The sequence below is a fragment of the Lepidochelys olivacea genome (assembly GCF_965140295.1).
Source record: "Lepidochelys olivacea isolate rLepOli2 genome assembly, chromosome: 6".
NCBI classification, from domain to species: domain Eukaryota; kingdom Metazoa; phylum Chordata; order Testudines; family Cheloniidae; genus Lepidochelys; species Lepidochelys olivacea.
In genome coordinates this window covers 10,027,854-10,040,920 of record NC_140416.1, presented here as the reverse complement: position 1 = coordinate 10,040,920, position 13,067 = coordinate 10,027,854, and the positions used below count along the sequence as shown (strand labels likewise).

Genomic DNA, 13,067 nt, shown 5'->3' with positions numbered 1-13,067 from the left:
ACACCCCACGGCTTTAATTCTGACCCCTTGGGCCTGTGGTTCTTTAATTCTGACCTTCTGAGCTGTGGGGGGCCACACACACACAGCTCCTCCTCAGTTGCCTCCAGCAGGGTGTCCAGTGTGTGGGCCTGGCTGCCCACCAGCACCTCCTGCTAGGGACTCAGAGCCACCTTTTGCCCTCATCAGGAGGGAGTGGGGTAGAAGAGGTGCCCTGGAGATGCGCTGAGCTCATGTCAGCCTAGGGGCTCTCAGGTGAGTGACCGCAGGTAGGGACATGGGGGATCAAGGGGAGAAGGGTTCCCCCTGCTGAGTAATCTCAGCCACACTGACACAGAGGTAGGGGGCTGAAAGCTGCATCACAAGGTGTTGGAGGGGGAAGTGATTTTCTCCTACCCCCAGCCAGGGGCACGCCCACATTTCCAGGGAGCTAAGTGCATAGCAAAAGGGGGATCCATCCGGGGCCTTGGGATCCAGACCCCAGTTAGTGTGTATCTGCCCAGTGACCCCAGTAGGAAGAGAGAGGAGCTGCAAATTCATTCCTGGAGTGAAGAATGAGGAAGCAGGACAAGAACTCCCCTTTCCCACGCAGGCCACTGGCAGAAGTGATTGAACCCGTGACCTAGGGAGCTAAAAACATAAGCCTCTACTGCTTGAACTAATCCCCCTGCTCTGGGAGTGGATGGGTCACTACAAAAAGTAATTTTCCCTCCCTTGGTATTCACCCCTTCTTGTCAACTGTTGAGAATAGGCCACTTCCACCTTAATTGAATTGGCTCGTTAGCACTGACCCCCCTCCCCCACTTGGTAAGGCAACTCCCATCTTTTCATGTGCTATAATATATATTCTGCTTATTGTATTTTTCACTCCCTGCATCTGATGACGTGGGTTTTAGCCCACAAAAGCTTATGCCCCAATCAGTTTGTCTCTAAGGTGCCACAAGGACTCCTCCTTGTTTCTGCTGATTCAGACTAACGCAGCTACCGCTCAGGAACTTGCCCCTGTTCTGTTAGCTACAGATGGAGCAGGCCCAGCAAGCTGTAACGAAGGCCCAGGCACCCCAGCAAGAGCAGAGCACCAGGCAGAACGAGCCTGAGTGACAATAGCTCCCCTCAGTCTGATTCCACTCCCCTCCTTGGGGCCGCATTCTGCCCCCACAGGCCACTGGTCACCTCCTACAGTCGCAGTTGCTGATTCTTTACGGGCCCCTCTCAGGGCTCCTTTTACTCAGCGGTGCCAGGTTAGGGTGGGGACCTCATCTGTGTGTGCCTTCTGGGCTGCAAGGAGAGTGTGATCACCCATTGTATTTGCTGTGCTGCCATGTCCAGCACCAGTGGATTTGGTGGCCATGTGGCTTGGGGTGGCCTGTACAGATGCTGCTTGGCTACCTGCTGCACCCCATATGCTAGCAAGCTTTTGCTCTGCTCTAAGGCCGCTGCGCCAGTCCAGCTAGGGACAGGGAAGTGTTAAAGCTGCTGTCACCCCATGAGAGGAACATCCTGGCCCGGGGAGCATGTCTGACAGCCAACTGCGGGTCTGCCCTCTGTTGGCCCAGGCTCCGCGATGGGTGCTGAGACAGACCTGTGGCCGTACGTCCTGCACACTCAGCGCCCTCCCCAGCCCCACACATGTGTGTTTGTGTGATGTCGCTTGTCCTCTAGTTTTATTAAATGTGTTCCTGGAGAGGGCGTTCTGTGCTTCTTTGGGGACCCCTGCAAAGGGGCATGGAGAGCCATATATCTGGATGGGAGCTGGTGTCCCCTGGAGGGGAAAAGCCCCGTGTCCCATTCCTTGCCCCGCTGAGCCAGCCAGTCTCCCGCCCTCGGGCCAGATCAGGGCCTCCGCTGCCAGAGGGAAAGGCCCCATGTCCCATTCCCTGGTCCCGGGAGCCAGCCAGACCCCGCCACCCGCTAGCCTCTCTCTCCCGCTGGTTTGACCGGGGGAGCCCAGAAGGGGGTGCTCCATCTCCTCAGTCCCCGGGAGGGGGGTCACAGCAGTCAGGCCCAGCCCCGCATGGGTGTCTGAGATGACAGGCGTGCATCCGGTGAAGTGAGCTGTAGCTCACGAAAGCTCATGCTCAAATAAATTGGTTAGTCTCTAAGGTGCCACAAGTCCTCCTGTTCTTTTTGAGATGACAGGATCCATCCTCACCTCCCTCTGGCTCCCCTGAACTGGCCCATCCATGTGACCCATCACTCCCGGTCCTGGCCCATCCCCCCCGTTGGCCCATCCCCATTCCCCGCCCCCCAACCCCCTTTGGCCCATCCCCCCATGTTGGCCCATCCCCATTTCCCCCCTCCCCCCGCTGGCCCATCCCCACTCTGGAGCTGACCCCCCCGCGGCCCGGGGCGGGCCGATCTCGGCGCAGCCAGTCCCAGGCCTGGCCCGGCCCGGCCCACGCAGGTGAAGGGAGCGGCCTCCCCCGCTACTTCCTGCCGGCCCGGCGCGGCGCCTCCATCCGCCCGGCAGCGGCCCCGACCGCCAGCGCCAGCGCCAGCACGGCCGGTGAGTGCGGCCCCCTGGTGGGGGGGCGCCGGGGTTGGGGGGCCCAGCCCCGGGCTGGGGGGGCCTCGCTCACGCTCCGGGCCGGGCCGGGCCGCCGGCGTTGGTGTCCGTGCGGCGGGGTGTACGGGGAAGTGGGAAATGAAAATCCTGCGGGGAAATGGTGAAATCGGGGGGCAGGTTACAGTGTGCTTCCCACCCCCCCGCCCCACCTTCAGTTTCGGCCCTCTGCCCTGAGCAGAGTTCATGGCATTTTGCCCTCCCGTCTCTAAGATGTGCCCCCGCCCCCGCCCGGCTGGCTCTGGGGCGTGTCTGATTCCCAGGGCATCGGTTTCTGCTCCGGGTGGGAATCGGGAGTGATCCCCCCCTGCTCGAGAAGTGCGGGGCCGGGCTTCCCCCAGGCTGAATCCGGAGTGATCCTGCCTGGGGCCTCACCCCTGGGTGGTTCTGGGGCCAAGCTGACCCCTCTTTTTAGGGGGGCTGTTGAACGTGTGTGGGGGGGGTCTGAGCTGCATTTGCCCATCCCCATGGCATCTGACCCCCAATCAAAGAATATCAGGGTTGGAAGGGACCTCAGGAGGTCATCTAGTCCAACCCCCTGCTCAAATCAGGACCAATCCCAACTAAATCATCCCAGCCAGGGCTTTGTCACGCCTGACCTTAAAAACCTCTAAGGATGGAGATTCCACCAGCTCCCTGGGGAACCCATTCCAGTGCTTCACCACCCTCCTAGTGAAATAGTGTTTCCTAATATCCAACCTAGACCTCCCCCACTGCAACTTGAGATCATTGCTCCTTGTTATGTCATCTGCCACCACTGAGAACAACCGAGCTCCATCCTCTTTAAAACCCTCCTTCAGGTAGTTGAAGGCTGCTATCAAATCCCCCCCTTGCTCATGTAGCCTCTGTGCAATGGGAAATACCACCCCGCCATCCCTGTTGATTTCCTCACCCAGGTCCTGTATCCTACCTTTTGTTCTGCCCCTAGGCACTGGAGGCCTTCAGGCCAGACCCTCTCTTGCCTCAGTTTCCTGATCCATTGGGGCTAATGATCCTGCCCTCACCCACCCACTCTAGAGTGCTGTGAGCCCAATACTCTGAGCAGGGACACCCACCCCCATGGCCCATTGGGCACCCTGGGCATTTAGATGAGAATGCTGTCCAAGAGGGGTGTTTGGTTTGTGTGATCTGAAATGGGGTGGGGGGGACATAGGCTGTGACCCTGGAAACCCCTGGACCATCTTCCTCTGCATCAGCATCTTGCTGAGAAGCCCCCAGCAGAGGGTGATCTAGCCAGGGGGAATGACCCTCTCCCCCCCAAAAACACCTCCTTCACCAAGATTGGAATTTAACCAGGGGGCTGTGAAGGGACCCATGTCTGTTTGTGCTAAGGACAGCGTGTCTGAGCCCTTTGCCCGCAAACCTAAAGATGATGCTTGGCTCATTGAATGGGGGAGCTGGTTGAGGGCTTCACCTTGTAAACAGAGCCCCTGGAAGGCTGGGTTTCAGCCCGAACCCAACAGGCCCCTTTGTCCTGCGAAGCTCGAAGCTCGGGCTGATAAGGGAGGAATTCTGGGTTATTTTGTGGGGAGGTCTTGCCCTTTCCCATGAGCCTCATGCTCCTGGCTGTGCCCCAAGTGGTAGGATTGATGTTTCCCTGACATCCTGCAGATCAGAGTCGGGGGGGAGCCAGCCCGTACAGCCCGCACAAGGCTCCAGCAGCAGTTTCTAGGAGACCTTGTCTCCACTTCCCAATCCCGCCATGCTGTGGCACTGAATACTTCGTTCACTTCCTGCCCTAAACTCTTGTATAACATGGCTGTGCAGTTACAGCTGCCATGCTCCAACCCCGAGGCAGTTGCATCCTGGCATTGAGCAAGGGATCCTGTATATAAAGCAGTTGCGCTCCACCGCAGAGACAGCTGCCACTCAGCGTTGGATGAGGGGTCCTGTGCGTATTAAATCAGCTAGCGTGTCCCACCCAAGAAGTCGCTGCATTTCAGGCCTGGCCTCTCTGACTCTTGCCCCCCCAGCCATGTCGTTCCGGAAGGTTGTGCGTCAGAGCAAGTTCCGCCATGTCTTCGGGCAGCCCGTCAAGAACGACCAGTGCTATGATGACATCCGCGTCTCCCGCGTCACCTGGGACAGCAGCTTCTGTACTGTCAACCCCAAGTTCGTGGCTGTGATCGTGGAGGCCAGTGGGGGAGGAGCCTTTATGGTGCTACCAGTGCTCAAGGTGACTGGGGTAGCGGGGGGCAGGAGCTGAGTCCTACCAGCTCATTGCACTGGTGATACTAATGTGCTTTGAGCCTCAGGCGAGATGGGAATGGGGAGAGCTGTGGTTAGCCTTGGGGTAGAGAATGGGTCTGTGTGAGGGTCTATTTCCCCCCCCCCCCCCCCCGGTGCTGCTTCCACCTGGCAATAAGGGGGACAGTGTAGTTGGGAAGGTGATGTCCTGGAATTTTGTAGTTCACAGATGTAATGAGTTTGTTCTCAACTGCATCACATGTGCATCCCTGAAAATATGCCCCTACACACACACACACACACACACACACCCCCAAAATCAACAGGATTGCAAGTGTATATAGGAGGAGCCCAGGGCTGGGATAGAAGGGAGCTGCGGGTTGGGACGGAGGGGCATTGGCAGAGCTGTGGGGGGAGCCAACAGCTCGAATAGCAGGGGAATGCGGGTCAGGATGGAGGGGCTCCGGCTGTAGATTGGGGAGGAATCTCCTGTGACTCTGCCCCTTCTCCCCCCAGACAGGGCGCATTGATAAGTCATACCCCACGGTGTGTGGGCACACGGGCCCTGTCCTGGACATCGACTGGTGCCCGCACAGTGACCATGTCATCGCCAGCGGCTCTGAGGACTGCACCGTCATGGTGAGAGGGCTGGGTGCAGGGGTGGCCGTATGTGGGGGAAGGGGTTGGGGCAGGGGCAGCCAGCTCTGTCTGGATTCGGTGTAATTAGCAATCTCTCTCCTCCCCATGTGTGTCAGGGCATGCCCATGGTGGCAGGTGGAGCAGATGCCCTGTGTCAGCCAAGAAGGTTCTCTGATGGGGTGAGGGGGCACAGTGGGGTGGGCTCTCTGGGGGGGGCACAGGCCCCCCTCTAACCTATGTGCCCTGACAGGTCTGGCAGATCCCAGAGAATGGACTAACACAGCCCTTGACAGAGCCTGTGGTAGCCCTGGAGGGGCACTCGAAGCGCGTGGGCATCGTCACCTGGCACCCGACCGCCCGCAATGTCCTCCTCAGCGCAGGTACAGCCTCCCCCTCCCCATGATTCTGTGGGGGGGGCGGGGGCAGGGCAGGGTCCTGGCAGGGGGGCAGACGGGGCTATATGTGGAGGGCTCTGTACCAGATGACTGGTGAATAGTTAATGTAAAGCCTTTTTTGTTTGTTTGCTTTGGTTTTAAATGGCTCTGAAGCAATAAACCTAACTTCAATCCCAAGCAAATTAGTAAAGGGCAGGATTATCAGATGCATAGATGAGCACGATATGTTGGGGAGAGTCAACACGTTTTTTGTAAATGGAAATGATGCCTCACCAATCTACTAGAATTCTTAGGGGCTGGGGTGTCAACAATCGTGGATAAGGGTGGTCTAGTGGACTTGAACTTTCAGAAAGCCTTTGTCAGAAGTCTCTCACCAAAGGCTCCTAAGCAAACTGAGCAGTCATGGGATAAGAGGGAAGGTCCTCTCATGGATCTGGAACTGGTTAAAAGAGAGGAAGTAAAGGGTAGGAATAAATGGTCAGTTTTCACGGTGAAGAACACTGAGCAGCAGGGCCCTCCATGCATCTGTACTGTGTCCAGTGCTGTTCAGCATGTTCATAAGTGATCTGGAAAAAAAGCAAAGGAGGACGTGTGGCACCTTAGAGATGAACCAATTTATTTGAGCATGAGCTTTCGTGAGCTACAGCATCGGATGCATCCGATGAAGTGAGCTGTAGCTCACAAAAGCTTATGCTCAAATAAATTGGTTCGTCTCTAAGGTGCCACAAGTCCTCCTTTTCTTTTTGCGAATACAGACTAACACGGCTGCTGCTCTGAAACCTAGAAAAAGAGAAACTGAGGTGGCAAAGTGTGCAGACAATACAACATTACTCAAGATAGTTAAGTCTCAGGCAGACTGGGAAGAGTTACAAAGGGATCTCTCAAAACTGGCTGACTGGGCAACAAAATGGCAGATGAAATTCAATGTTGATAAATGCAAAGTAACGCCCATTGGAAAACATATTAACTATACATACAAAATGACAGGGTCTAAATTAGCTGTTACCACTCGAGAGAGATCTTGGGGTCATTGTGGATAGTTCTCTGAAAACATCCACTCAATGTGCAGCAGCAGTCAAAAAAAGCAAACAGATTATCAGGAACCATTAGGAAAGGGATAGATAATAAGACAGAAAATATCATAACGCCTCGATTTAAATCCGTGGTATGTCCACACTACAAATACTGCGTGCAGCTCTGGTCTCCCCATTCCAAAAAAAAATATTAGAAATGGGAAAGATACAGAGAAAGGCAACAAAAATAATGAGGAATCTGGACCAGCTTCCATATAAGGAGAGATCGAAAAGAGATAGCTAAGGGGGGATATGATAGTGGTCTATTAAATCATTAATGGTGTGGAGAATCGGGAAGTGTTACCAACTCCTTCACATAACACAAGAGCCAGTGGTCACCCAGTGAAATTAAGAGGTAGCAGGTTTAAAACAAACATAAGGAAGTGCTTCACACAACGCAGTCAAACCTGTGGAACTCATTGCCAGGAGATGGTGTGAAGGCCAAAAGTATAGGTCCATCAATGGCTATTAGCCAAGACAGTCAGGGACACAACCCCATGCTCAGAGTGTCCCTAAACCTCTGAGTGCCAGAAGCTGGCACTGGATGACAGGGGATGGACGCCTCAATAATTTCCCTGTTCTGTTCAGTCCCTCTGAAGCATCTGGCCATGGCTAGGATACTGGGCTAGATGGACCATTGGTCTGACCCAGTGGCCATTCTTATACTATCTGGAGTGGGGAGGGGCAAGGGGGATTACCCCCTTCTCTACCACCACCACCACCCCCCCGCTGTGATAATGTGGTGATCGTGTGGAACGTGGGCATAGCCGAGGGGTTGGGGGAGTTGTCTCTCGGGGTCGGGGTGTGATGGGCTGACTTACGAGGAGAGGCTGAGGGAACTAGGATTGTTTAGTCTGTAGAAGAGAAGAATGAGGGGGGATTGGATAGCTGCTTTCAACTACCTGAAAGGGGGTTCCAAAGAGCATGGATCTAGACTGTTCTCAGTGGTAGCTGATGACAGAACAAGGAGTAATGGTCTCCAGTTGCAGTGGGGGAAGTTTAGATTGCATATTAGGAAAAACTTTTTCACTAGGAGAGTGGGGAAGCACGGGAATGCATTACCTAGGGAGGTGTTGGAATCTCCTTCCTTTGAGATTTTTAAGATTAGGCTTGACCAAGCCCTGGCTGGGATGATTTAGTTGGTGCTAGTCCTGCTTTGAGCAGGGGGTTGGACTAATGACCTCCTGAGGTCCCTTCCAACCCTGATATTCTATGATTCTGTGACTGGTCCCCCCAGGCTGTGATAACGTGGTGATCATGTGAAACGTGGGCATGGCCAAGGAGCTGGGGGTAGGGAGTGGAGGGTTGAGGGAGCTGTCCCTCGGGGTCAGGGTGTGATGGACCAGTCCCCCCAGGCTGTGATAACGTGGTGATCGTGTGGAACGTGGGCACGGCCGAGGAGCTGTACCACCTGGACAGCATGCACCCCGACCTCATCTACAACGTCAGCTGGAGCCACAACGGGAGCCTCTTCTGCTCCGCCTGCAAGGACAAGAGCGTGCGCATCGTGGATCCCCGCCGAGGGGTGGTCGTGGCGGTACGGACCCCTCTGGGGCCCCCCAGCATGGGCTGCAGATGGTGGGACAGACCCACCCTGGACCCCAGACCCCCAGCTCCAAATGATGGCCCCTGGGTTCTTCCCTATCCTGGCAGCATTGCATGGGTTCCCCTCCCCTCCTGTGCTCTGCAGACCCATTCTGCCCCCTGGCTGAGTGTGGGGCCCAGAGGTGCCCTGGCGTGGGGGCAGGGTGTTAGAAGTCTGATCTGGGGAGTGGGGGGTATTTAAAGGCACCAGCTGCTCCCATCAGTGCTGATGTGGGGGTAAGTTTGTCCCTTCCGCCTGGTGGGTGGGGGGTGTGTGAACCTGACTCCTTTACCCCAGTGGAGTTGAAGTTCCAGGGGGGTGGTGGCGGCCCCAGGACCCTTCTTGCCATGCAGCACTTGGCGTGGGGGTGGGGAAGCTAGTGGTTGGGAGGGGGGCAGTGTGTCAGTCCGTCCCTCACCCTGCTGTCCTTCCCCTACTCCTCCAGGAGAAGGAGCGTGCACACGAGGGAGCGCGGCCCATGCGTGCCATCTTCCTGGCTGATGGCAAGATCTTCACCACAGGCTTCAGCCGCATGAGCGAGCGGCAGCTGGCGCTCTGGGACCCGGTGAGCTGGGGGCTTTGGGGATACAGGGGGCAGGCGTGCCCAGGAGGGTCCCCTGGGATGGGAGGTATGCCAGTTTGCCCCCAACAGGGCTGCATGGCACCGCCCCAGTGCGGAGTAGTGATGTCCTGGCCTCCCTGCAAGGCCCTGGATTGCTGACCCAGGATCTCCCACTACCAGCAAGGCCAGGAGCCAGTCTTGCCCGCCCACATCCACTTGGGGCCAGGGATCCATCGTTGGCAGCTGTACTGGAGGAGAATAACGCTGGAGAGGGGCAGCTGGGCTCCCTGGTGGCTGCTGCCTCTGCTGGCTTCCCCCAGTCTGTCCTCCATGAGGGTGAGATCCCAGAGGTGGATTCTTCTTGACCCCAGACCTACAGACATGCTTCAGGGCTAATATCCTGGCTTTGGCAGGGCGGAGGGTTCTCCGGATGGGCGGGATCTGGGTGCGGGGCCTATCCTCTCCATCACCAACTCCTCTCCTCCCTTCCCCATCCCACTGCAGGAGAACCTGGAAGAGCCCATGGCGCTGCAGGAGCTGGACTCCAGCAATGGAGCCCTGCTGCCCTTCTATGACCCCGATACCAATGTCATCTATGTCTGCGGCAAGGTAGGGGTCCAACCATCAGGGGGAGGTCCTTCCCCTGCTGACCCCAGGCTAATGCTGTTAGGAGCAGCCTGTGGCCACACATAGAAGGGGCTGGTACCAGCTTGTGCTGATCCACACAGGGCGAGGATGGGTGGGGGCAGGTGGCACTGCCAGTGTCCATGGGGATTCTGTGGTGTGATGATGCCCATATGCCACCCCCCATTTCTCTCTGCCTCCCTCTTCCCCCACAGGGGGACTCAAGCATCCGGTACTTTGAGATCACAGAGGAGCCACCCTACATCCACTTCCTGAACACCTTCACCAGCAAGGAGCCCCAGCGCGGCATGGGCTGGATGCCGAAGCGGGGTCTGGACGTCAGCAAGTGTGAGATTGCCAGGTGCGGGCTCCTGAAACGGGGCATGTGGGGTGGGGCTGGCACTGATAGAGGGATTGGGGGTGACTGGCGGGCGGGGGATGGGGGGCAGTGATCCTGGATGTTGGGTGGGGGGGGAGGTTTTTCAGGGGGGGCAGTGATCCTGGAGATGGGGGTAATCTAGAGGGGATGGGGGGTGACTTATGTTCCGCTAACTCCTATGCTCCCCAACTGTGCAGGTTTTACAAGCTTCATGAGCGCAAGTGTGAGCCCATCATCATGACAGTGCCAAGGAAGGTGAGTGCCTGGCACAGCAGAGGGAGGGAGATTCTGTGTGTGGGGGTCAAACTTTGGGTGGGGGGCATCCCTGTTCTGTGCCCTTCCTTGGTAGCAGGGCTTGATGCAGAGCAGTGGCTGCAGCATGTCCGGTTGGAACGCCGCTGCTGCCCCTCAGAGGAAGGAGCTAACTCCCCCGCAACAAAGCTCCTTTCCAAGCCAGCGTCTTGGAGTTGGGAATCCCCAGCCTCAGCTCTTGCTGGCCATGGGGCTGCCCATAGTAGGGGGGCTGCCTCCTCCCCAGTGGCTGGGAGTTCCACAGGCTGGTGCTGCATGGCTGACCCCATGTGCGTGTCTCCCTTGCAGTCGGACCTGTTCCAGGACGACCTGTACCCAGACACGGCTGGGCCAGATGCAGCCATGGAGGCTGAGGAATGGGTGGCCGGGAAGACAGCAGGCCCTGTGCTAATCTCGCTACGCGAAGCCTACGTGCCCAGCAAGCAGCGGGACCTGAAAGTCAGCAAGAAGAACGTGCTGCATGAGAGCCGCCCAGCTCCCATCTCCAGCACCGGCAGTGCCACGCGCCTCAGTGCCACGGCTGCGCCTGCCGCGGTACCCAGCATCAGCATCAGCACCGCCCCCGGGGTATGTACAGCATCCCACTGCTCTCCTCACCTGGGTTCGAGCCTGCTCAACCCCACCCTGTGACACAGGTGGGAGGAGGAGCCTGTGCTGCCTGGCCCTGCTCTGTGGTGCTGCGGCTGCACCGCCGACCCGGGGCTGGGGCCGCTCCAGCCGCAATGCTGGGCCTGCGCCTTCAGAGGCGGGTCGGGCCCGGCGGGGCGGCTGGCCGGTGCTTTGGGGGTTGGGGCGCTAGCTTGGGGCAGGGGCCAGCGGCCACGGTGGGGGCTGGGCTCTGGTGGGTGCGGAAGGGGTGGAGCCTCAGGTGGGTAGGGCTGGGGGGCTAGCCTCCCCAAGTCAGTGGTTCACCCACCGTCCATGGGGTGGGGGGCCTGGGCTTTGACCCCATGGTTGATGGTCTGTCTGCAGGGTGGCGGGCGGGTGAGGGCCTGGGCTCTGGCCCTGTGGCTGATGGTCGGTCCGTCTGTCTGCAGGGTGGCAGGCGGGTGGGGGCCTGGGCTCTGGTCGGTCGTTCGGTCTGCAGGGTGGCGGGCGGGTGGGGGCCTGGGCTCTGGCCCTGTGGCTGATGGTCGGTCCGTCTGTCTGCAGGGTGGCAGGCGGGTGGGGGCCTGGGCTCTGGTCGGTCGTTCGGTCTGCAGGGTGGCGGGCGGGTGGGGGCCTGGGCTCTGGCCCTGTGGCTGATGGTCGGTCCGTCTGTCTGCAGGGTGGCAGGCGGGTGGGGGCCTGGGCTCTGGCCCTGTGGCTGATGGTCGGTCGGTCGGTCTGCAGGGTGGCGGGCGGGTGGGGGCCTGGGCTCTGGCCCTGTGGCTGATGGTCGGTCCGTCTGTCTGCAGGGTGGCGGGCGGCTGGAGGAGGTGCTGCAGGAGCTGCAAGCGCTGCGGCTGCAGGTGAAGGAGCAGGGCGAGCGCATCAGCAGGCTGGAGGAACAGCTGAGCCGCATCGAGAACGGGGATGTCTAGGGTGGCTGGCGAGGGGGAGGGGCATGGCACCACCTTCCAAGGGATTGCATAAACCAGGGTTTTGACTCTTCACCTCGGATCTGCCAGTAACCCCCCTCCCGAGGTGAGGGGGGCCCTGAGCCCCACTCCCACCTCTCCCCTTCCTGCTCTGCCGTGGAGAAACTTTTCCCTTTTTTATATGGCTGACCAAAACACCCCACCTCTTAAAGGAGTGGGTGGTTCGTGTGCCCCCCCTCCCCCCTTGCCTTAGGCAGCGTTGCCCTCTCCTGGAAGCTCCTCTCACTCTGGACAGGGTCACTCACCCCAAGAAGCTGATGTGCTGAGGGGTGGCTTCCTGCCTCTGTCTGCCCCTGGTGGGGAATGGTGCTGGGTTCAGCTCTGTCCTTTTCTTCCCAGCCCTATTCAGGGGCCCCTCTCTGCCTGCGCAACCCCCTCCTCTCCCAGCACAGGTCCTGGCTTTAGAGGAGCCAAACACTAAGCTCCACCTCCATCCACACCCCTGCTGCTGGCCGAGGTTGGGTGCAGCCTGGCCCCGCCCCCCTCTTCCCATGCCCATGGGAACACAGGGGGCAAGATCGGTGGGTCGCTGTGCTCAGCTTTCCCCTTTAAATCAGACTTGGGTCTGCAGCTGCCACCACCATGCCAGTGCAGTGGGGTTGGAGTAGGGCACATCCCTGGTTTTATGTGACTGTGCCCTCTTTAATAGGCACGGGGGGGCAGTCATAGGAGGGACCGTTCAGACCCAGCAAAGTGGCTTCTGCCTAGATGCAAATAAGGAAAAGAGAAAAACCACATGCAGAGCCCTGTGCAGGGCCAGATCTATATTTTCATTCCAAATAAAAGGTCTTTATAATAAACCCTTGGGCTGGGCGTGTCTTACTGTGGGCCCCATGCTCCAGCCACTGCACCGGGGGGCTGGGCACCAAGAGCTGCAGCAGCTAACCAGGGCCCCGCAGGGAAACTGGGGCAGAGCGGGAGATAAGCAGGAGAGCTGGCTCAGGGGCAGACAGTGGGTATATACAAGACAGGAGGGGAGACCTTTGTACCAGCAGTGGGCACCTGATGCCCTGGGAAGGCAGCACCCAAATAGCTGTGCTAAAAAGAAATGGTTTGCTTTGCCCATTTGGGCGTCTGTAACTCACTGCCAGTGGACAGCACTAAAGTGCTTAGCCTGCTGCAAGGGCCTGCTCCACTGGAGAATGAAAACAGGCAGTGCGTTGCCAGGGGG

General features: G+C 58.3%; 1 protein-coding gene across 1 annotated transcript; it reads left to right on the top strand.

Annotated features, from left to right (window-relative positions):
- Positions 1-2,343: 2,343 nt before the first annotated feature.
- On the top strand, positions 2,344-12,696 carry CORO1B (coronin 1B). Its single transcript, XM_084632317.1, has 11 exons — positions 2,344-2,503; positions 4,534-4,736; positions 5,264-5,386; positions 5,637-5,766; positions 8,210-8,391; positions 8,885-9,004; positions 9,506-9,610; positions 9,841-9,986; positions 10,202-10,259; positions 10,605-10,883; positions 11,714-12,696. The coding sequence occupies exons 2-11, from the start codon at positions 4,536-4,538 to the stop codon at positions 11,837-11,839; spliced, it is 1,470 nt and encodes a 489-aa protein (XP_084488443.1). The 5' UTR covers positions 2,344-2,503; positions 4,534-4,535; the 3' UTR covers positions 11,840-12,696.
- Positions 12,697-13,067: the final 371 nt, after the last annotated feature.